At 45.3% G+C, this 25,743-nt stretch overlaps 1 protein-coding gene across 2 annotated transcripts in view; it reads left to right on the top strand.

Annotated features, from left to right (window-relative positions):
• SLC43A2 (solute carrier family 43 member 2) overlaps positions 1-25,743 on the top strand; it is a 108,007-nt gene that overhangs the window by 18,909 nt on the left and 63,355 nt on the right. For both annotated transcript variants that reach the window (XM_040423546.1, XM_040423547.1), the window contains exon 2: positions 3,446-3,629. In XM_040423546.1, coding sequence (XP_040279480.1) covers positions 3,470-3,629 — 160 coding nt within the window. In that variant the 5' untranslated portion in view covers positions 3,446-3,469. The remainder of the gene's footprint in view (positions 1-3,445; positions 3,630-25,743) is intronic.

Here is a 25,743-nt window from a genome sequence, read left to right as displayed (position 1 = left end):
AAAAAAATTCCTATGTGGTGAGTGCCGTAACAGAAAAAAATAAAAAACCTAAGCCCCGCCCCAGAACCCTCGCCCCCTTACCCCCCCACCCAGTTCCTGGGAAAATTGATTTGCATGAAACTGGTCCTTGGTGCAAAAAAGGTTGGGGACCACTGCTTTACAGTATATCCTGTGGAAATGCCATGACTTCATAGGCTTTCCTGTCCCCTACCTGATTTTTTTGTGTTTTAGGGCTCAGGCACACAAACTTATTTTTTGTCTGTGTCCGCTCCTTTTTTTGCGGCCCGTATGCAGAACTGTTCAATTCAATGGGGCCCGCAAAAAATGGAAATGACTCTGTGCATTCCGTGTCCGTATGTCCGCATGTCTGTTCCACAAAAAAAAATAGAACAGGACTGTTCCATTATGGGCAGGCTGGTCTGTTATGCAAAATGCAGAAGGACGGTATACATGTTTTGCGGATCCGCAATTTGTGGACCACAAAACAACAAGAGTTGTGTGCATGAGCCCTTAATAGTATTTTCCTAATGTGTGTGTGTGTGTATATATATATATATATATATATATATATATATATATATATATATATATATTATACCATAAACATCTGAGAGGTAGAGGTCCAGTAATTTTTTCATTCTACCATGTTCATGTAGCGTTCAGAGCGGGTCCGTCTGGTGTCTGCACAGACGGATCCTCTCCTATAATGCAGACGTTTGGATCAGTTCAGAACGGATCCGTCTGCATTATAGTTTAGAAAAAATTCTAAGTCTGAAAGTTGTTCAGACGGATCCGTCCAGACTTTACATTGAAAGTCAATGGGGGACGGATCCGTTTGAAAATTGAGCCATATTGTGTCAACTTCAAACGGATCCGTCCCCATTGACTTACATTGATCCGTTTGCCTCCGCACGGCCAAGCGGACACCCGAACGCTGCTGCTGAGCAGAGGCTGAACGCTGCCAGACTGATGCATTCTGAGCGGATCCGCGTCCACTCAGAATGCATTGGGGCAGTACGGATGCGTTTGGGGCCGCTTGTGAGAGCCTTCAAACTGAGCTCACAAGCGGAGCCCCGAACGCTAGTGTGAAAGTAGCCTAAGATGGCTGCTGTACAACACGCTTAGACTCAGTATAAATGGAGAGGTTCCCGCACATGTGCTTACCTCTGCCCATTCAATTACCGGTATATGGAAGTTAGTCACTCAGACTATCAGGCGTGTATGTGTCTATCTCGCCATTCCCTCTGCTTCTTGATGCGGTGACCCCTTTATCTGGAGAAACAGGATTCAGGAGACCACAGTTCTCATAGATGGAGGTCCCATAGGTCAGACCCCCACCCATCAGACATTTACAGCGTGCCCTGTGGATATTCCACCATTGTCTCAGATGGAAAATCCATGAACGACCGTATTTTGTTTTCGATCGACTTTAATCTAAGGCTCGCCATACACTTTAGATGGTCGGCTGGTCCCACCAAAATCAGTGGCTTTGGCTGACATTTATCTAACGTGTTTGGCTGAAGAGCTGATTGTATAAGTGTTTTAGGTGCTAATGGACGGGGCAAAGGATGTTTGTCACCGTTTTATATGCTATTTGTAGAGCAATAAAGAGATCTCAGAATGGGAAGCAGTTGGACTTGGTGAAGGATTCCTATCTTATCTCTATCCATGTTTGTTGGTGAAGAGTCTGAAGGAAGCAGTTCTGTTATCAGTTTTTCAGTTTCCACTGCAATCTTGAAACTTTGGCAAGGAATTAGATCTTTGCCCCTCTTAATATCTTGAAGGTGATAAGATTGAACCCAGTGACTTGTTTCATTGCTTCTTGATGGCTTCCCTGCTGTGTGCTTTGTGTCCCTCCAGAGCTGTGTGCATAATTCTGCCGTATAAATGGTGGAGCTTGTTAGCTTTGGATAGCTACCTGCACAGGAGAGAGAATGGCAATAGGCACGGGTGGGAGCCTCTCATTTGGAAATGTGAGCCGTGTATATAATGATATTTGGCGCTTGTAAATAAAGACTTACTGTAAGACCTCATGCACACGACAGTTGTTTTTTGCATCTGCTAAAGTAAAACAGATGCGGCATCCGTTTTTTTTGGAGGATCCGTTTTTTTCCACAGATCCCTTGTAATAAATGCCTATCCTTGTCCGCAAATATGAAAAAAGTAGGACATGCACAATTTTTTTGCTGAAGGGAAACACGGACAACGGACACGGAACACAAACGGATGAACTATCAGCATTTTTTTGCTGACCCATTGAAATAAATGGGTCCCCATCCTATCCGCAAAAAAAAAACGGAATAGAGGCCGGGAAAAACAATTGTCGTGTGCATGAGGGCTAACAGGTATGAAATAATGGGATTCTTGAAAAAAAACCTCTGCTTTACTTCAATGGCACCGGTGTATTATGAAAAAGTTGGGTAACTTTGTAAATTGTTTGCTTTACTTCTCTTGTGCCACGTTTTAATGATGTAATGTTTTTTTTTTTGGCTGTTCAGACAGAATGGGAGATAACAAATTCTTGCATTGTAGGACTTAGGACAATAATCAGGGGCATAGATATAGGGGTGCAGAGGACGCTGTCAGTGCACCTCAGCAGCTTTCCAGTGCTGGCCACACCCCTCGGTGCACTGAAGCCCTCATTTGCATAAATAATAAAATAAAGAAAATCTTGGGAACGCTGTGGCCGATTTTTCACAAGGCAGGTATTGTTTTTATCAGCAGGGTGAACCCTACCAGGCAGAATACCTGGCTTAATTGGGTTGATCCTGTTGACAGAGGTTTGAAAAAGACAAGGATTGTTGAAAAAACATACCGGTATATGAACACTGAATACTTCTAACCATCAGACCTGTCGGCTGGCAATCTTCTAAACTCTCCAATTATAAGCTCAATCATCATGATCTTATTTTAATGTAAAGATTTCTCCTACCCCCAAGGTAAAATCAGCTAAGGAAACAAAAGCCACTCACCTGTGTTCTAGCTCACCAGAAGTGTGATGTCTCCGTCCATTGTCGCATGCACAGCTTCAGCTATTTACTTGGCGGTTTTGTGCCACTAGGGAACACGTAGGCACGGAATGGCTGCAGCGGTGCACGTGACGACAAATGGGACATCACACTTATGGTCCACTGAGGATCAGAAGCAGCGGGATGGGAACCTCAGTGCAGAGACGGAGCACCGAGGAACAGGTGAGTGGCTTTCTTTATTAAGCTAAATGCATTCTGGACCTCAGTTGATTTTACCTTGGGGGTTGAACAACCCCTTTAATCTATAAGCAGACGTGGAACCATTGTCATGTGCTCTGTTTGGACGGGGCTCTAGCGGACCACAGACATCCGTAGAACCTAGTGGCATTTCATGATCAGTGCTGAAGGGAAGATGAGCATTTATATAGTGGTTTCCCTAGCAATATAATGATAATGTTTCATTCTTTCTTTTACAGGCTGACGATCACTAGAAGAAAAAAATGGCTCCTACACTAGCTACAGCGCATCGGCGTCGGTGGTGGATGGCAGTCACTGCTGTGGTGGAAAATCTTTTCTTTTCTGCAGTACTTCTAGGCTGGGGATCCTTGCTTATCATGCTGAAATCTGAAGGGTTCTACTCTTACATGTGCCACTATCCAGGTATAACATATGTCTGGACTAGTCCAGCAGTCTTACATGGTTTTATTATAATATTAGTTTTGAAAAATGTATTTTAAAGGGTTTACTGTGATGACCTTCATGTTTGCACCAGCCTATGCATATGAATATGTCTTATGTCCTGATTCTAATCCCGGGGGTCAGATCTCCCCTTATTGCACCTATTGCATATAAATGGCCTTTTCTAAAGACCCCTTTATACTTCTCGAACCTCAAATCATCGCTAACAAGGGTTGAACTGCTCTGTCCCCATTCATTTCTATGGGACGGCTCTGTAGTATTCACTTGAACAGGAAGGAGTTGTCCCATAGAAGTGAATGGGGACGGCTGAGATGTAATTACACTGCCACCACTTCAGTTGTGACGGCGAGCAGGTAAACAATGAAGAGAAGGCGGCGCTCGTACGAGCGCTGTTTTCTCTTCAAACAGCTGATCGGCAGGGGTACCGGGAGTCGGACCCTGCTGATCTAATACTGTGGACCTATCCTGAGGAAGCATCATGGTTTGCTGCCTGGATGGTAATGTGTGTAGTAGAGCTCACCCACTGAGTATGGGCTCATTCAGATGATGTCCGCAAAAATGCGGATCCGACAGTTCAGCATGTCTGCAAAAAAAAACGCGGATAGCATGCAATATTTTTGTGGACCCATAGACTTCAATAGGGCCATGTTCTGATTTTCACTGACAAATATAGGACGTTTCATTTGTTTTGCGGAGCTGTGGAATGGAAGATAAGGGCCCTATAGAAGTGAATGGGTCAGCATCTAATCCGCAAAAAAACGGATCCGCATTTTTGCGGACAGTATACGGTTGTCTGAGTGAGCCCTATGGCAAATATCTTTTACTTTACAGTTACTCAAGGCAGTTTCTAAGGCATTATTGATTTACTGAATGATTTATGACATCACCGAGATGACTAAGCAGACGTTCTGCATCACTGGTGCATAGCTGGAAAAACCTGATTGTGTTCCTTCACAATTAGAAGCCTTTAATAGACCTATTGGCATGTGAGATACAATACACTATATTATACACTATGCATATTAGTAGCTGGGGTAACAGGGCACTAGACATAGCTCCACAGTATATATGAGGCCATACTGTACGTACTAGAACAGCAACAGGTTAAAAAACCCAGCAGGATGTTATATAGAGGATGATTTGACATGCTTCACCTATATTGTATGGTAGGGTTTGGATTAGAAAATTCTTGTCCTTCAGATATTTCATCATACCGCCTGCTCCATAGACAGGATATGTGCATGTCTGTACGAAGCTTTTGCACAAGATTTTTCCGTGGTACATGAGGCTTGATATATATTATGAACGTAGAAGGGATTTTATCATTTACGGGGTTTTTTGTGTCATACTTAAGTCTGTCTTTGGTCTGTGTGGGCATGACTAATTTATGAAATGGTGCACAGTAATAATGAATTTGGCGCAAGTGCAATGTGGTTTATCATTAAAAGTACATCAGGGGGTTGCCTGGCCTGGAGATGCGACTTTTTTGCGTCTTTTTAAAAAGCCGCACGTCATAAACGAGACTTCTTAAAGTGTTGAAGCTCACCAAAAGTCACAAAATTTCACCCAATGTCACAAAAACATACACAAATGTCGCCAGCGTAGCAGATTTGATAAATGTCTCCCTTAGGCCTCATGCACACCACTGTATGTATTTTGCGGTCCGCAGAAAACGGATTGGCAAAAAATACGGATGACGTCCGTGTGCATTCCGTATTTTGTGGAACGGAACAGCTGGCCCCTAATAAAACAGTACTATCCTTGTCCGTAATGCGGACAATAATAGGACATGTTCTATTTTTTTGCGGAACGGAAATATGGTCATATGGAAACGGAATGCACACGGAGTAGCTTCCGTTTTTTTTGGGCGGACCCATTGAAATGAATGGTTCCGTATACGGTCCGCAAATAAAACGGAATGGACATGGAAAGAAAATACGTTTGTGTGCATGCGGCCTTAGGCTTATTGCACACGACCGTATGGCTTTTTCAGTGTTTTGCGATCCGTTTTTCACGGATCCGTTGTTCCGTTTTTTGTTTCCGTTGTGTTTCCGTTTCTGTTCCGTTTTTCCGTTCCGTTTTTCCGTATGGCATATACAGTATACAGTAATTACATAGATAAAATTGGGCTGGGCATAACATTTTCAATAGATGGTTCAGCAAAAAACGGAACGGAAACGGAAGACATACGGATGCATTTCCGTATGTGTTCCGTTTTTTTGCGGACCCATTGACTTGAATGGAGCCACGGACTGTGATTTGCGGGCAATAATAGGACATGTTCTATGTTAAAACGGAACGGAAAAACGGAAATACGGAAACGGAATGCATACGGAGTACATTCCGTTTTTTTTGCGGACCCATTGAAATGAATGGTTCCGTATACGGACCGTATACGGAACGCAAAAAACGTCCAGTAAACGGGAAAAAAAAACGTCCGTGTGCAATAGGCCTTAGAGTGTATTCTAGTAATGGAAAGGAAATGTTTTATTACATACATAGACTAGGTCCACTAAAGCTTGAGTGGCCAATAGCAGGGACACCGACATCCCCGTACCCTCATAGGACACTATCTGTGTCGTGGCCTCCCCCCCCCCCCTTCCCCTATGCCCTGCCCTAGGCATACTTTAATCAATCAGTTTTGCCTTCAGTGCTTTTTATCTGGAAGCAACAGAAGGAAAACCAAACTCATTGTATCCCTCTTCCCCCTGTTGACAATCTGTGGTTTGCAAGATTTCATAGACATATTTGGCCGATCTACTGTTGGTGGCCAACTTGAGAATATACAGTATACTAGCTGACACTATTTGATTACTTTTGTCATGGGGTCCCATGCAGTGGTCACTGCACGGCTGAGCCACAGTCAAGGGTCAGCCAAAATCCCCAAGTTGGTGCAAACTGCACGTGAATCGGGTGTTCACTGGTTCAATGAATTCACCCACCGCTTGGGTGTGTGGTAACCAGTGATGGTCAGTTCGCAGTGTTTGCCAGCGAACACATGCGGGCTGCCATCTTTATTAAGGTAGACTCACCCGTCCGGCGATGCACAGGTAAGCCCTTACCTGTGCCTGTGTTGCGAGCCGGTCTGAAATCAGTTCCGAGAACAGCCGCCGGGGGCCTTCATCGGGCTGTTCTCGAAACTGCCTGTTCTTGGTGACCGCATTTGATTTCAGACCGGCTCGCGGCACAGGTAAGGGCTTACCTGTGCATCGCCGGACGGGTGAGTCTACCTTACTAAAGATGGCAGCCCACATGTGTTCGCTGGGGAACACTGCGAACTGATCATAACTGGTTGTAACCGCTATGTGGTTGATTCACTTTCCTGTGAGACTTTAGCTGCTGCAGGTGGATATAGCATGCCACAAGGGACGGCACTATCATTGCTGCTTACACACGTCACAGTGACAATTGTCAGATTTTTTTAAATCATAAATATCTGTGTGTCCTCGATGATGGTGGCTGTGTCTTGTTTGTGTGAGTTTTTGAGCTCTGTTTCTGGGATCAATACGTAAAGCAAACACAAAATGATAGGATGATTAATAGACTAAAGTACAAGACATTAAACACCTGGCCGTGGTCTGCAGCGGTCTGCTCATCACTAAGCATGCCCCATTACATTCATTCTGCAGGCCTACTGCTTCTATGTGTGACGTACGTAGAATCACGGATCTGCCCCTGTTCCTTTTCTGGCACCAAGCAGCAGATTGCATGGCGCAGGGACTTTTAAAGAGGTTCTAGCCTTTCGATAAATACATTTTTATCTCTGTTCATGCTGTGTCGGGTAAATGACTAATGTCTCTCTGGCCTAGAAAAGGTCTATTTGACATAAACTAGGCTCAGTGCAAACCGCATCTTATTCTTTTGTCGGAAGGATATCCCAATGTATGCCTTTATTGTACATCTACGGCACATAGGCATGCAGTGGCATACCTTTTGCATCTTTTGGCGGTGGTCCTACGTATAGGATAATGCAGTTTTCTGCTCTTTCCTATGCAGTTGAAACAATAAGCTGATGCTTTCCAAATAGAAAAACGCTTTTAGCCGCCGTCACGTAAATGGAGCTTTATGTTTGATGTACAGTATCTGCTTTTCCTTCCATATACACCGAACGTAAGGCTGGGACACGGTGTGCGTTGAGCCTTCAGGGTGGTGTCTGTCAGTATCCTTTTTTTCACCTCTGTAAATAATTTTTTTTTTTCATGATGGGAGACAATGGGCAATGTATGTAAGTTTATGGCATAGCGTTGCAGGTGTTGGCGCTATATATTTAGCGCATACATTGTGAGATTCTGCCGGTGTATACGCCAAGCGTGCTACAAGTGCAAGATCGAGATGGTTTGGTCATTTGTATTTGCTGGGGCATTGTACAGATACAGTTTGAAGTTTAGCACCAACTGCACATAATATACTGTAGGAAAGCACGTCTTCTCCCTAATTAACCTTCCCGCTGTCTTGGTATATTCTTATTATAGTAACATTAGTTATGATATCCTCTTTATACTATTGTCAGGAGATGTAATTGGAGCTAGAGGCTTCTCCTGTACGTCAGTACATGGCAAACCGGGGTAATTATACCCTCTGCCCGCACTTAGATTCAGTAACGGCCTTGTGACTCAGGTACTTAGTAGATGAGTTAATATGAAAGCCATGATCTTGGAGATGCAGGTCCTTAATGTCCAAGTATTTTATCTTCTAACAACTTCTAACAATATTCAGACTGAAAGGTCACTTAAAAAAATCTGTACTATTTCTTTGTAGCACCATATACAATGAAAGAGGACGTGGATTCCGACGTGGATTTTAGTGCAGATTCTGGAGCCCAAAAATGCACCGAAAAACACTTGCGTGCTTGGCTATTTTTTGAATCCCCATAGAAATTAATGGGAGCACACCGCGCGTGGCTATTTTCAGCATCCCCCATAGAAATGAATATGCTGTGTGCCATCCGGGACTTTGCCATCAAAGTTTCTGAGATGGGTGCAGGTCCCAGAGGTGGTACCTGCACCTATCAGACAATGGGAGTCCTAGCGATATGCCCCCATTGTCTGAGATGATACAACCCCCTTTAATTTACACAGCTCTGTTTTCTGATGCAGTTTTGGAAGCCAAAATCAGGAGTGGATCATAAAAGGAGAGAAAGTATAAAGGACAGATACAACTTCTCCTCTTTTTTGAATCCACTCCTGGTTTTGGCTTCCACAACAGCATGCAAAAAAAACCTGACCGTGTTGCCGTACTGTTAAAAACCTCGGCATGGATAAAAAGAAGTGACATTCATTCTTGGCGTAGATTCCATGTCAAATTCACATCTAAACTTCCTGTGCAGGAGCAAAACCATGTAAAAACGCATAAAAAGCCACGTCAAAAACTACAGCCAAAAAGCCACAAGGAATCCTGAAGTGGATTTTGCATCAGTTTCTTTTCACCTCAGTGTGAACATACTCTAAGGGATAGCTGAAACAGACGATTTTGCCATTGTCATTGAATAGGGCTAAACAGCGAGCAGATGCCCGCCAGTTTCCAATGGTGTCCATGTTGTTTCTTGGCGCAGTGGTAGAAATATACTGTGGTCACATGAAAGGCAGCACGTCCTTCCATGGAAAACATCAGGAGTCGTTTTTTGGTGCAGTATCTGCTCCACAATCCGCGGACATAAACCTATTGGGGCATAAAGACGTTGTGAGCCACAATGGCGAGCTGGCCCGTTCTTGCATTGTATAGATGGACATTCATTTGGATGGCTGCCATGTATGCTACAGATCCACTTTAACAGCTGAAATGTCTGAATATGGATTGATTGCTCCACGTATAATTTAATGATTAATCCTATTTTGATGTCATTGAAACTGCTATTGCACTAGTAATAATTTACATGGCATTTAAAGCCGCCAGTAGTTGTGTGACCTTCTCGGGCTTGAAACCTTTACTCTCTGTCCCCACGTCAAATCATTTCATTAGCATTTGACTTTACCACACGGGCAGAGGGCAAAACCTTTTCTCTTAGTTTAGCAATCCAGCAAGTAATTTAGCCAACGCCTCAGCCATAATGTGCTCCAAAAGTTGCTGCCACAGGCAAGAAAATGAGTAAATGTAGCATAAAAATATGTTGTGAAAGGAGGACTCTGACACATCTGCATGTAGTGTAGCTATCTTTAATCAGTCCAGAAACAGCATCTCAGCACTCCAGGAGCTGCCCTTTGGACGGTGTAGTAAAGCCCAGCCTTCAGTCCCTGCAGCTCCCGGATCTGCTGAGTATTCCACTGAACTTTGGCTAGAGAGGAGCAGTAGGAGTCTTTCACTTGTGGAACCATGAATCAGCTTGTCATAGTTGCTTGGTTTCCTGATGCCACTATTATTATCCACTGTTCACCGCATGGCACATTTTTCTTCTTAAAGAGGTTCTCCGGGAATGACTTAGAATGTCGACAGGACTTGTTTCTTCCGCTTGCAGAGCTGCCTAGAGGAGTGATGGAGTGGGGCCTCACTATATCCTACACTGCTCTACAATACATGGTGATGATGTGATCCTGCCTGTGATATGCCATCATGGCTGAGCAGCCTGACAGGAACACTCAAAAAGGCATAATACACTGCTCAAAAAAATAAAGGGAACACTTAAACAACACAATGTAACTCCAAGTCAATCACACTTCTGTGAAATCAAACTGTCCACTTAGGAAGCAACACTGAGTGACAATCAATTTCACATGCTGTTGTGCAAATGGGATAGACAACAGGTGGAAATTATAGGGAATTAGCAAGACACCCCCAATAAAGAAGTGGTTCTGCAGGTGGTGACCACAGATCCCTTCTCAGTTCCTATGCTTTCTGGCTAATGTTTTGGTCACTTTTGAATGCTGGCGGTGCTTTCACTCTAGTGGTAGCATGAGACAGAGTCTACAACCCACACAAGTGGCTCAGGTAGTGCAGCTTATCCAGGATGGCACATCAATGCGAGCTGTGGCAAGAAGGTTTGCTGTGTCTGTCAGCGTAGTGTCCAGAGCATGGAGGCGCTACCAGGAGACAGGCCAGTACATCAGGAGACGTGGAGGAGGCCGTAGGAGGGCAACAACCCAGCAGCAGGACCGCTACCTCCGCCTTTGTGCAAGGAGGAACAGGAGGAGCACTGCCAGAGCCCTGCAAAATGACCTCCAGCAGGCCACAAATGTGCATGTGTCTGCTCAAACGGTCAAAAACAGACTCCATGAGGGTGATATGAGGGCCTGACGTCCACAGGTGGGGGTTGTGCTTACAGCCCAACACCGTGCAGGACGTTTGGCATTTTCCAGAGAACACCAATATTGGCAAATTCGCCACTGGCGCCCTGTGCTCTTCACAGATGAAGGCAGGTTCACACTGAGCACATGTGACAGACGTGACAGAGTCTTGAGACGCCGTGGAGAACGTTCTGTTGCCTGCAACATCCTCCAGCATGACCGGTTTGGCATTGGGTCAGTAATGGTGTGGGTGGCATTTCTTTGGAGGGCCGCACAGCCCTCCATGTGCTCGCCAGAGGTAGCCTGACTGCCATTAGGTACCGAGATGAGATCCTCAGACCCCTTGTGAGACCATATGCTGGTGCGGTTGGCCCTGGGTTCCTCCTAATGCAAGACAATGCTAGACCTCATGTGGCTTGAGTGTGTCAGCAGTTCCTGCAAGACAAAGGCATTGATGCTATGGACTGGCCCGCCTGTTCCCCAGACCTGAATCCAATTGAGCACATCTGGGACATCATGTCTCGCTCTATCCACCAACGTCACGTTGCACCACAGACTGTCCAGGAGTTGGCAGATGCTTTAGTCCAGGTCTGGGAAGAGATCCCTCAGGAGACTGTCCGCCACCTCATCAGGAGCATGCGAAGGCGTTGTAGGGAGGTCATACAGGCACGTGGAGGCCACACACACTACTGAGCCTCATTTTGACTTGTTTTAAGGACATTACATCAAAGTTGGATCAGCCTGTAGTGTGTTTTTCCACTTTAATTTTGAGGGTGACTCCAAATCCAGACCTCCATGGGTTAAAAAATTTGATTTCCATTTTTTTATTTTTGTGTGATTTTGTTGTCAGCACATTCAACTATGGAAAGAACCAAGTATTTCAGAATAATATTTAATTAATTCAGATCTAGGATGTGTTATTTTTGTGTTCCCTTTATTTTTTTGAGCAGTGTATATGCAAGTGCCAGAGCGTAGTGAGGTCCTGGCCCCTCACCCTCCTAGGCAGCTAGCTCTGCAAGTGGAGGCAACCAGTCATCCTCACATTCTAGGACAGGTTGCTTGCAGTCATTTTAAATCATTCCTTGAGAAGCCCTTTAAAGTGCAGATAACGGTGATATGAAGCATTATGAATACTTATGGCTTATCCACAGGACAGGCCAACAATATCTGATCAGCGGGGATACAGAACCCCGCTGATCAACTCATTCATTCAGGGCCAGACCTATACAGCCGAGTAACCAACTCCGTCCACTACACAACAGACAGAGCTCAGTAGTTCTGATGCTGACTTACGGCACCCGAGTTAGGGTCCATTCACACATCCGTTGTTTTATTCCGCATCCGAGCCAGAGTTTTTGCGGCTTGGATGCGGACGCATTTACTTCAATCGAGCCTCAAAAGATGCGGACAGCACTCCATGTGCTGTCCGCATCCGTTTCTCCGTTCTGTGGTCCGCCAAAAAAATATAACTTGTCCTATTCTTGTCCGTTTTGCGGACAAGAATAGGCAGTTATATCAATGGCTTTCCGCGCTGTTCCGCAAATTGCGGAACGCACACGGACGTCATCCGTGTTTTGCGGATCTGCAATTTGCGGACCGCAAAACACACAACAGTCGTGTGCATGAGGCCTTAGGCTGCGTTCACATTTCAGTTATTTCAATCAGTTATTGTGAGCCAAAACCAGGTTTGGGAGCTCACATCTGCGCTGTGAACTCCGGCAGTTCACCGTATCCAGCATTGCCAGATATAACCTTTCACCGCCCAATCCCATTACAGTGAATCCGGACGCTTTCCGGCATATATGCTGGCTTTCAGCCGGACAAAAAATGTCCCGTGTAGCATTTTTTGTCTGGCTGAAAGCCAGCATGTACGCCAGGTACAGTGACCAGATTACAGTGCCGGAGTTCCCAGCGCAGATGTGAACCCAGCCTTACACTGAATGAGCTGATTGTCAGGGATGTGGGGTGTCAGGGCCTCATGAATCAGATGTTGATGGCCTACCTGAGGAGAGACCATTAGTGGTAAAATCCTGGACAACCTTTAAAGTGGCATATGTCATAAATTCTGAATAGGTACAAGTCCCACCTCTGGGACCAGAACTTTTTTTCAAATCAGGGGTCCATTTTTGTTTTTGCCCCAGCACACAAGGTTGGAGTTAGCAGTAGGTGCAGATTGCGGCAGTGTATATGTCATAAATGTCTCTGGATGGGTATAATTTATTAAGAGATTACTGAAGGCTTCCCAAAGCCATTAGGAGCCCAGCAGCAGATGTGGATATTATAATATAATGGTGGAATGTAAGATATTCTCATAGTAGTGATATGAGATCCTGCATGCACTGTGTGATCATTGAGATACTGACATTCCTTACCTGGTGACCCTCTGCATATGGAAGCTGAAGCTAAGTGTACTTAGGTTTTATAAGTGTAAAGAAAAGTCAGTGCAATTTATGTGGTGGGAAAAAAATCCTATACAGTTGCAATTGGCACGCAACGTATTCCCCAGAGGGAATAACAGAAATCATGTGCAGTGGAGGTTTTAATGCAAATCACTTGTTGTGTAGCCTAAGTGTAGAATATTGTTACTAAAAAAAATGTTTTAGTCAAAACTGGGCTCCTTCTTCTGAGGGAGACCTTGCCCTCCATCTTGCATAAAAGAACAGCATCAATCCCTAACCTCACCACAGTGTTTATCCCAGCCATAACTCATCTCTTCAACCTATCACTAACCTCTGGTGTCTTCCCCTCTGCTTTTAAACATGCTACCATTACACCCATCCTCAAAAAGCCTTCACTTGATCCATCATCTTTGTCCAGTTATCGCCCCATATCACTTCTTCCCTATGCCTCAAAGCTACTTAAACAACATGTCCATTCTGAACTGTCCTCTCACCTCTCCTCCTGCTCCCTCTTTGACCGCCTACAATCTTGCTTCCAACCCGACCACTCGACTAAGACTGCCCTTACCAAAGTCACCAATGACCTACTAACAGCCAAAACCAAGAAACAATACTCTGTCCTCCTTCTCCTTGACCTGTCCTCGGCCTTCGACACTGTTGACCACTCCCTTCTGTTGCAAACTCTCTCATCTCTTGGCATCACTGACCTGGTCCTCTCCTGGATCACATCATACCTCACAGACCGGACGTTTAGCGTCTCCCACTCTCGCACCACCTCCTCGTCTCATTCCCTCTCTGTTGGTGTCCTACAAGGCTCTTCTCTATCTACACGTTTGGCCTGGGACAGCTCATAGAGTCCCATGGCTTTCAGTATCACTCTTATGCTGATGACACACAAATCTACCTCTCTGGTTCAGACATCACCACCTTACTATAAAAAATCCCACAATGTCTATCTTTTATATCCTCCTTCTTCGCCTTTCGCTTTCTAAAACTTAACATGGATAAAACAGAATTCATTATCCTTCCCCCATCTTGCTCAACCCCCCCCCCCCCCCCCCCCCAACAGACCTATCTATCACGATCAATGGCTGCACACTCTCCCCGGTCAACCAAGTCCGCTGCCTTGGAGTGACCTTGGATTCTGCCCTTTCCTTCCAACCGCACATCCAAGCCCTTTCCACCGCCTCCAACTCAAAAACATCTCCCGCATCCGTGCTTTCCTTAACTTTGAATCTGCGAAAATGCTTGTACATGCCCTCATCCTCTCCCGCCTAGACTACTGCAACACTCTCCTCTGTGGCCTTCCATCTAGCACTCTCGCACCCCTCCAATCTATCCTCAACTCTGCTGCCCGACTAATCCACCTCTCACCCTATTACTCCTCTGCCTCTCCCCTCTGTCAATCCCTTCACTGGCTCCCCATTGCCCAGCGAATTCACTTCAAAGTACTAACAAATACATACAAGGCCGTCCATAACCTGTCCCCTCCCTACATCTCTGAGCTACTTTCCCGATACGTCCCCACACGCAATCTCCGATCCTCACAAGACCTCCTTCTCTCCTCTCCTCTTATTGCCTCTCCCCACAATCGACTCCAGGATTTCTCCCGTGCATCCCCCATACTCTGGAGCTCGCTACCCCAACATATCAGACTCTCACCTACAGTGGAATCCCTCAAAGGAAACCTGAAAACCCACCTCTTCAGATAAGCCTACAACCAGTGACCCTGCTGCCTCTATACCGCCATGACCAACTTAACTCGCACCTACTGTGTCCTTCTCCCATAGATTGTAAGCCCTCACGGGCAGGGCCCTCTATCCTTCTGTACCAGTTTGTAACTCGTCTTGTTTATGATTAGTGCAATTGTCTGTATTATGTATGTATACCTCTTCTCATATGTACAGTGCTGTGGAATGAATGAATTTAATAAAAAAAAATAATAATAATGATAATAATAATATACTATATGCAGTTACTATGGAAGCACAGTGATGTAGACTAAGGCCACATGCACACGGCCATTGTTTGTTGGTGTATTGTGGCCACCAAACAGCGCATCTGCAATATACAGGCACAGGCCGTTTGTGCACCACATCACCGATGTGGACCCATTCACTTGAATGGGCCCGCAATCCAGAAGGTGCAGTGCGGACCGTCGGATGCAGATTGCAGACCCGCATACTGCGGCTACACGGTCGGTGCCTGTGCATTACGGACCACAATTTGCGGTCCGCAGCACAGGCCAACAACGGCCATGTGCATGAGGCCTAATACACAGTGGTTCACACAAAAATCTGCTTTTAGCAAATAGACCTCTCCATGATGTTAGGACACTGTTTCACCCTACTGGCCATGAGATGCAGAGATGACTCCATGTAGCCCACCTGCTGCACCTTCCTTCTCCAAGAAAGAGAGGTGCCTGGTCAGGGAGACCCCCTGAGGAGAGCTTCCAGTATCTAATCCCTCCAATTCCAAGTTAGATCGGTCACTAAGTATTGATTCATAACCATATTATTATTATTATTATTATTATTGGGAACATTTAAACAATTTTCCACTCCTGATGAACTTCTACTCTATCTGTACTTTAAAAGTGATTGCTGCTGCTATGTTCTGGAGAACCTGAGCAGGTTCCAAAAAGCCTAAGGGGGCTTATATAATGTGTATGGGGGAGGGTATTTATTGTGTGTGGGGGGAGGGGGGGGGCTAATGTATGTGGATGTGTATCTTTTGGAGACAGCTGAAGTATGGGACATGATGGATTTAAGCAAGCACCATTCTTTGTTCCCCCCACCAAAAGATACCTCTTTTACTTTATAGTTATTTTTTTGCCTATGCGCCGCCATCATACTACCGTAGATTTGCACCTGCCTGTTACAGAATTTAGCTTTACTACAAGGTAATCACTAACTTCTCGCACATACATTACTGATTTTTCTCATTTGGGTTGCCCTTCCTTGGTCCTCCTCAAACACTCCAGTGAGTTGTCTCTATGAACTCCAATTCCCCAAGTCATCAAAAAGCTAATCTTAACAAAAAAATGTACATTTTGTCAGCATTTATGGCAGATGAAAACTGTTGAGTCACACTGGAGCAAGTTTCAGCGGCCTTTCATTCTGCAGACAATGACAGCATTATACTTCCAGCGCTCTTCTGTCCTCCTTGTCATCAGGAATGTGTTCTTGAGATCCTCTTGTCTCTCCTTATAGGGTCTAGTGTTCAGTGACCAATACTAATCACTAGAATGAGGGCCCTGCACCCTCCATTACTATGAATGGACCATGTCCAAATATGCTTCCTGTTACTCCATTCTATGTCTACGGAGCTGACGATAACAATCAGTTGCTGTTCCCAGGTATCTCTGTCAGTCCCATAGACTTTGAATGGCAGTGTGCATGCATTCAAACTCCTCTCCTCCAGTGACCGGTGGGTCCCAGACGTGGGACCTCAGTGATCAGACATTTATCACCTATGGGGCCCTCAGCAACCAGACGCTTATCTGCTATCCTGTGGATAGGTGATAAATGTTGACTGAGGAATAATATGGTGTGAGATATGTTGCCCTACCCTTAAGTTGGATTTACACAGGCCAACTGAGCGGCCGATTGTCGAGAAGGAAGTGTTCCTTCCCGACAGTCGGCTGCTCGTTCAGTGAAGGGGGGATAGCTATTGCGATTCCTCGTCCTCATACAGAATCATGGTTTCTGAGCAGTAGATCACTGTTTAGACCACACAATCTGTGCCCAGAAACATAATCGGTGGTGCCTGCACAAATGAATGAATGAGTGAAATCAGATGAATGGCGGCACATTTACATGGCCAGATTGTCAGAAACATGATTCCATGAATCCATGATTTTTCTTCTATGTGCCTCAGCACTGAAGAATCTCATCTAGTTGAACTACTCTGGGTTGATATTTCTAGCTATGCACTGCAGTATATTTATGTAGTTACCTCCAGGATATAAGATCTCAGCAGCATCCACACCCTTCACTGCTATTTCAGGACAGTTCATATGCAGAGTAGGAGGAAGCGCACTCAGGAGAGCATTCATTGCTTTTACTGGTGCATTCATAGCAAAGAATGGAACTGGACCCTTTTATATCTTGTATTGGGCACTTCAGTAACTGAAACCTTCCACATTTAGTATCTCTTTTGGAATGGGAACTAGTGGAAATAGTAAATCCATTAGAATCTAAAAAGTAAGGGCGACATTGTAATCCAATACAGTACTAAGAAGCAATGTCTCTTCAGATGCTATGGGGGTAGTTTATCATTGTAGGTGTTTGGGGGGTTAGTTTTTAGATTGGAGTTGCTATGTTCACCTGCTACCAAATTTCGTAAAATTACGCACAGTAAGGCCTCTTGCACACGACCGTATGGCTTTTTCAGTACTTTGCGGTCCGCAAAAAATGGATCACCAAAAAAAACGGATGACATCCGTGTGCATTCCGTTTTTTGCAGAACAGAACAGCTGGCCCCTGATAAAACAGTACTATCCTTGTCCGTTATGCGGACAATAATAGCCGGACATGTTCTATCTTTAAACAGAACGGAAATACGGAAACGGAAGACATACAGAGTACCTTACTTTTTTGTGGATCCATTGAAATGAATGGTTCCGTATACGGAACGCAAAAGGGAAAAAAAAACGTTAGTGCGCAATAGGCCTAATAATTAATTTTGTGCAAGTGCAATGTGGTTGTGCCTATTTCAGTAAAAGTAAGCCTGGGGGTTGCCTAGAGTGGAGTTGCAACTTGTTTGTGACTTTTTAAAAAGTCGCAAATAATAAATTAGATAAAAAAATTATACTGGATAAAAATTTCTCTACCCTTCTGAAAGTGGCAGAGGCAGCCAAATGTCACAAAATGTTATGTCACAGTGACCGTGCTCCATCAGTTGTGACATTTTTATTTTTTCTGGTGTAACACATTTAATAAATGCCCCCCAATGTTTCTACCTGTTGTCAGCCAATTGTTCTGTAGAAGCAGCTAATGTTACCATGATCACTTGTCCTCATTATCTATAATTAGAGACTGACGAGCCCATTACTACTTTACAGTAAAAGCAGTAATTTGTTTGCTGGGCCTTGGGGGGAGCACCTAACAAGTAAACAGTGTGAGCTCATTAAATAAAATGTTCTTGACAGTGTGACAAGCACTGAGGTTATTTGGAATAGAGATCATATATCCCTATGGGGAACACATCCACTGACATCGGTCCGTCCCAGTTGGGGTCTTTAGGCCATGTTCACACAGTAGATTTTCCATGTGCATTTTATGCACCAAAACCTGTTAAAATCCACTCTTGTTTTCAATGGAAAATCTGCAATGTTGTTCATAAGGACCCTTCTAATGGAAAATAATAAAATCTACAGTACACCAAACCTAAACCCGAACTTCAGTGAAGGAGTCCAGGTTCTGGACTGGGTACCACATTCAGTTTTTTCTCACGCGCGTGCAAAACGCATTGCACTCGCGTGGAAAAAACTGAACAACTGAACGCAATCGCAGACAAAACTGACTGAAATTGCGTGCCTACTCGCACGATTTTCCCTGAACGCACCTGCATCTCATCCGGCCCTCACCCGCGGCGCCCATGTGAAGAGGGCCTAAGGGTACCTATACACAATGCTGATTATGTGTGTTTTTTCTGTGATGATTTTTATGTGGAAAAAACACAGCATAAGGCCTCCTGCACACGGTCGTATCCTTTTTTTGCAGTCCACAAATCACAGACTCGCAATACCGGATATCGGCAGTGTGCATCCCACATTTTCCCGCTAAATGTTACAAATTCCTATTCTTGTTGCAAAAGAATCGGGCATGTTCTCTTTTTTTGCAGGGCCGCAGAACAGATATACATATGCGGACAGCACACGGCGTACTGTCCATATCTTTTGTGGCCCCATTGAAATTAAATGGTCTGCATCCGATTTGCAAAAAATGCACAGGAATCAGTGAGGAAAAAAACGTGCGTATTCCACAAAGTGTGCAGGTGGCCTAATGGGCCCCATCTGTGGCATTTTGCCCAGAAATTTTTATGGAAACTGCAACCGAGCGCCCAGTGCAGGTATGAACGAAGCCCAATGTACTGTACATGTCATAGAGACATGAGGGGAATTCTTGATGTCACTTTTGCTTTCAGTCTGTGTTGCCATAATTTGCGCCACATTTAACAAACGACACACCATCATTTGATAAATATGGCGCATCTTTAAGCTTAACACTTCGTCTAGAAATGTTACTTCAGTTTTTATACACAATTGATAAATCCGGTGTGCACCTACAGTAATTCATAAATTTTCCACCCCTGTCCCCAAAGTACAAAAGTGGCGTAAAATCACAAAGAGTCACAATAAAAATGTGAGCAAAGGGAATGACAGATCCCCCCCTCATAGAGAATCTTTTTTAGACACTCTTCCTGGGTGGGTCTGAGTGAGAGGCTTAACATTTCCTGCAATTTTGGGTGCAAATAGTGATAACAATTAATTGCAATTTATCAAATCCCTGGCAAATCTGGAGAAAAAATCCATCTCAGAGGGTGTATGCTGAGGAGGCACAATTGTTTTGTCACTTATCATGAGTTTTTGTAAAACATTATTTTCCTGAATTCTACTGTAGTTTCTGCAGAAAAAAATCTGCAACAGACACTGTGAGAACCTAGAAGCTGTTACTGCAGAGGTAAATCCATCGGTATCAGATGCAGCTCTGCCAGTGACTAAAGTGTCCTATGAAGTCAATGGAAATCTGTAGGTAGAGATAATGGGGCCCATTTATCAAGCTCGCCTGTTTTTAGGTGTAAAATTAGACAGGCATATTTGCTTTGTTCGTCAATCTTTTCTGAGTATTTATAAGTCTCACTACACTTCATGAATTAGACTAGGGTTATAGCTATTACGCCTCATGCACACGGTAGTTGGAAAAACAAAAAAGACCCAGGGCGTCCCAGAGGAGGGTGAAAGACAGTGCCCACCCAATATGACCACAAAGGACACCTGTGATTTGTAACTCGGTACAAGCTCCCGAGTATGATAACAAAAGAACAAGAAAATGGAGCTCATAGTACCAAAAAGTAAAAATATGTTTTATTGAAACATGATTAAAAAATATACATAAGTAAAGAAACAAGTGAATATATTGCCATTAAAAAAGTGAATGGAAGCAGAGAAAAAGCGCCACCCTGGGATAGCACACAGGTCAAATATAAAACATGTATGTATGGATCACAGGAAAATGCTAGGTACAATGACCAACCTATGACCCAACAGCAAGGTGAAAACCTAAGTACACAGGTGAGTCAATGGTCCACAAACAGACCCGCACGGCAGTAAGACGAGGCTTGTTTGGCATGTGCAATATTGAAAAATAATAAACAACAAACCTCAAAGGAGACCAGGTGTGGTAAAGCAGAGACTCACCTAGAAAGGACCGTGTGCTAAGTTACCCAGGATGGCGCTACCCCAACGCGCGTTTTGGCGTGCCTTCGACTCACATCACGCATCGCACCCTCGCAGAAAACTTGCTTGTGTAAAAGGGGCCTAAGTCTGACCTCTGGTGGTAGTTTTTCAGTTCTGCAAGTTCATATTCACTAAGACTGGTCTAGTTAGTATGCGCATGAAAATGTTGTGCAAATGAGGTGAAAATAGGAAAACATCTCCATGAAAAGGCCTCTTGCACACGAACGTGTGAGCCCCGTGGGGCAGCTGCAGCGGATCGCGGAGCCATTCACTTTAATGGGTCCACGATCCGCCCGTCCCGCAAAAAGATAGGACATGTTCTATCTTTTTGCGGAACGAAAGTACGGGACGAAACCCCAGGGAAGCACTCCGTAGTGCTTCCGTAAGGTTCCGTGCTTCCGTTCCGCATCTCCGGATTTGTGGACCCATTCAAGTGAATGCGGAATGCCCACGGAATGGCACCCGTGTATTGCGGATCCGCAAATGCGGTCCGCAATACGGCCACAGAGCGCACACGTTCGCGTGAAAGAGGCCAAAGGCAACTTTTAAGGCAAAATTTTGAGCAACTCATCACTCAAAACTGATGAAGCAAAGTACGGCAGCCCTGGAGTGGAGTAGAAATCACTGACTGAATCAGGTGCAATAAAAGTCGCACCTACATAAATAGGTTGGAAAAAAGGCGCAAAAGTTAGAAAACTTCTGAATTAGTCTAAAAAATCAGAAGAGACGAACAAGGCGCAAATGCCTTCAAAACAGGCGCATTTTCAGTAGTAAATACGACTAAAACAGCATTAGTAAATGTGCCCCAGTGATTCTGGTTGTGGTGGGCAGCTCCACCGCTTTATGCAGTCTAGTATTCCCACATGAAAGTCGTCAGATTTGATCAGCCTCAAATTATGCTTAATCTAAATTTAGACGGATGCAGCAGCAACGTCTGTTTCCTCTTCAATGATCTGCCAACAAAAGTATCCCTGAAACGTAGGCTGGTGATTCCTGACTGTGAGGCTCATGGAAGTGCCAGGGCCTGCAGGAGCTGCTGGACAATGAACCTCTTTATGACGTGTGTTTTTTTTTTTTTTTACTTTTGGCTGACGATATTAGTATCAGGCACACCAGACCACTTCCTGCTCCATATCTTCTCTCATCCAAGCCAAAATGTACAACGTGAACGCGCTGTTGCATCCTCTAGGTTTTGCACATGCCCATTAACCATTATGGGAACGTGGAGGTACCGCGTGTCAGCAGTCAGCATATATTCCTGGCTAAGATATACAACATGTGAGTCCATTAGGAAGACAAACAGGAAATAGCAGGAAGGGCTTTTGAAGTTAAACTCTGCACCAGTGCGATACGGCACTTCCTAGTTTCCTGGAAAACGACCCACAATATAGAACATGGCTGGGCGCTAATATGTCTGTCTGTAGCAGCTTAGCACGCCATGTGCTTGCCTATATTTAAAGAGGACCTTTCACCACTCCTGACAGGCCTGTTTAATAGCTCCATGCATTCCCCATGTAATAACAATTCTGGAGCATCTATTCTTACGTCTCTATGTTGTGCCATTCCTTTATTATTCCTACTGGAAGTTATGAATGAATTGCTATTAGCCTTCAGTAAGGGTACAGAGGGGAGGTAACCAGTTGGGGGGGTGTACCTGCACAGACTCGCTCTATCCAATCAGTGCTGCCATTGTCAGACTGTGCAGGTACACCCCCCCAACTGGTTACCTCCCCTCTGCACCCTTACTGAAGGCTAATAGCAATTCATTCTTAACTTCTAGTAGGAATAATAAAGGAATGGTGCAACATAGAGACATAAGAATAGATGCTCCAGGATTGTTAGTACGTGGGGAATGCACGAAGCTATTAAAACAGGCATGTCAGGAGCAGTGATGGCCAGTTCGCCGGCGAACACATGCGGGCTGCCATCTTAACTCACAAGTCCGGCATTGCACAGGTAAGCCCTTGCCTGTGCCGCGAGCCAGTCTGAAACAAATGCGGTCACCGGGAGCAGGCAGTTCCGAGAACATCCCGATGAAGGTCCCCGGCGGCTGTTCTCGGAACTGCCTGCTCCCGCTGACCGCATTTGTCTCAGACCGGCTCGCGGCACAGGTAAGGGCTTACCTGTGCATCGCCGGACTTGTTAGTTAAGATGGCAGCCCACATGTGTTCGCGGGCGAACTGGCCATCACTGGTCAGGAGTGGTAAAAGGTCCTCTTTAAAGGCCAGCCCCAGTGAGCTTAAAGTAGCCCTTGCCACTGCCAAACAAGACAAGGCCCAACATGGGTTTGCCCTATAACTTTAAAGGGGTTGTCTACTTTGCATGTATCCGGCAGAAAAGGCTCCATTCCCTCCGCTGTGACATCTGTTGTTTCAGGTATCATTTCTTCTCGGGGTATGCAGGACCTCCAAAGCTAGAAGTGCACTTTGTATATGCCTTAAAGGGGTTCTCTGGGCTTAACCTTTTTTTTCCTTTAAAAATCTAACCTGTGGAGGAAAGATTAATGATCACATACTTACCTTCCAGGGTGCAGCCGTTCTTGAGATCTGCTCCCGGGCACGTGGTCCCTCCAGATGGCTTTTCTTGGCTTTCGGCTGAAGTCCGTCTTCTTATCTTCCTGTCTTCGCTTCCTTTCTCCAGCAGGAGACGGATCGTCACTAGTGACGTTACCGCCTCCTGCTGGAGAAAGCTGCGTCCGGCAGTCTTCACAGCGCACTAGGCTGAATGCTAGTGCGCATGTGCAGGACCGCCGGCCGCTCTCTGTATCGTACAGGCTTCTATGTGAAGACTGTACTGACTCCTGCACAGCGCGATATAAGTGCTGTAGATCTCACTGGGGGGCACTGACTGGCACATGGGAAGGGGGGGGGGGGGCGGCGGCACTGTGGAATTGTGGATGGCACTCTGGGGCAATTAGGATGGCACATGGGGGCACTGGATTTCACTGGGGCACAGTGGATGACACATGGGGGCAATGGATGGCACAAGGGGGGCACTTCATGGCATAGTGGGGGTACTGGATTTTACTATGGGACACTGGATGGCACAAGGCGGCACTGGCTGACAAATAAGGGGCATTGGATGGCACTAGGGCACAGTGGACGTCACTGTTATGGGGGCACTGTGGACGTCACTGTTATGTGAGCACTGTGGATGTCACTGTTATGGGGGCACTGTGGATGTCACTGCTATGGGGCACTGTGGATGTCACTGTTATGGGGCACTGTGGACGTCACTGTTATGGGGGCACTGTGGATGTCACTGTTATGGGGGCACTGTGGATGTCACTGTTATGGGGGCACTGTGGATGTCACTGTTATGGGGGCACTGTGGATGTCACTGTTATGGGGGCGCTGTGGATGTCACTGTTATGGGGGCGCTGTGGATGTCACTGTTATGGGGGCGCTGTGGATGTCACTGTTATGGGGGCGCTGTGGATGTCACTGTTATGGGGGCGCTGTGGATGTCACTGTTATGGGGGCGCTGTGGATGTCACTGTTATGGGGGCACTGTGGATGTCACTGTTATTTGGGGCACTGTGGATGTCACTGTTATTTGGGGCACTGTGGGCGTCACTGTTATGGGGGCACTGTGGATGTCACTGTTATGGGTGCTGAGTATAAGTGATAGGGCTCGTGCACAGAACCGTATCTTTTTTGCGGTCTGCAAGTCGCGGATCCACTAAATAAGGTTACTGTCCGTGTGTGATTCACATTTTTTTTGCAATCCCATTGAATTCTATGGGTTTTAGATCTGCATTATGATGACCAGAATAGGACATGTTCTATCTTTCACAGAACTGACATACGGATGTGGAAAGCACATGGACGTCATCAGTGTGTTTTTTACATCCGTATGTCAGTTCCAGTAAAGACAGAACATGTCCTATTCTGGTCCTCAAAATGATGACGTCAAATCCATGGAACTCAATGGGACTGCAAAAAATGTGGATCGCAAAATGGATACGGTTGTGTGCACACTCTGGAGATAGCGAGGGAAGAGCCTGCAGACGGTCAGTGATTGGATTAGATACACAGCTCAGCAGGCTGTATCACACAGGATAGGATTAGATACACATGAGGGCAGAGCCTGTGGATGGTCAGTGATGGGATTTAGACACTGGGTGAGAAGTAGATTCCTGTCTGGGTGTAGAAAGACACAGGAGTTATAGATGGAGTAGCTGCTGCAGGCAGAGCAGTGTGGGGGGCGTGTCCAGCCTGTGACTCATCACTGTGCAGTGCAGCCAGGCTTGTGTGTCAATAAAGTTATGTATTCAACAAAACAAGAAGGGGAGAAAGTAAACAGATCTGCCAGGAAAATGTGATGTCTTCCATGGGGGAAGTAAAGAAGAAAGAAAAACAGGCATTGGGGCCATATGTATGCATGGTGAGGGGTGTTAGGAGCACATAAAAATAATTTCGATTTTGGGACCGGACAACCTCTTTAAAGGGGCTTCCCCACAAGCAAATGTAAAATCCATTTAGCCCCAACCACTGGGACCCCCCCTTGATCACTAGGATGGGTTTCCTGAGCACTCTGCATTGCCGTCTCTGTGAGTACTACAGACCTTAAATGGAGCAAGAGTGCACGCGCTCTCGATGCAGTCGTGCAATGAAGAGGACGGAGGGTCTTGGGACCCTCATTTCAGTAATAGATGGAGTCCCAGCATGGGTCCCCCATCCTCTCGGTGATAAATGTTGTTATTTATGGGATACATGAACAGGAGTTGTCAAAGGCAGACTTTATAATCCTCTATGTTGTGTGCTCTGGGTAGATCAGTACATATGCATACTCGGCCAAAGCAGCTCATACGTGTAGATATAGCATTCTAATGTGTATGACCAGCCTTAGTTATTGTGTGAGAAGCCCTTGGTCTTCACTAAAGTCTATACGAGGAGTATGTTCCCCATGAGATCCCATGATGATGATTACCCACTTGCATGTTTTCTTCAAAATAATAGCTTGGAGCGAGGCACAGCATTATTCCTGCCTCAACT

This window comes from Bufo bufo, chromosome 3 (assembly GCF_905171765.1).
Source record: "Bufo bufo chromosome 3, aBufBuf1.1, whole genome shotgun sequence".
Classification (NCBI taxonomy): domain Eukaryota; kingdom Metazoa; phylum Chordata; class Amphibia; order Anura; family Bufonidae; genus Bufo; species Bufo bufo.
Note: the sequence above shows the minus strand (reverse complement) of the source record. Positions and strands in the feature narration are given on the sequence as shown.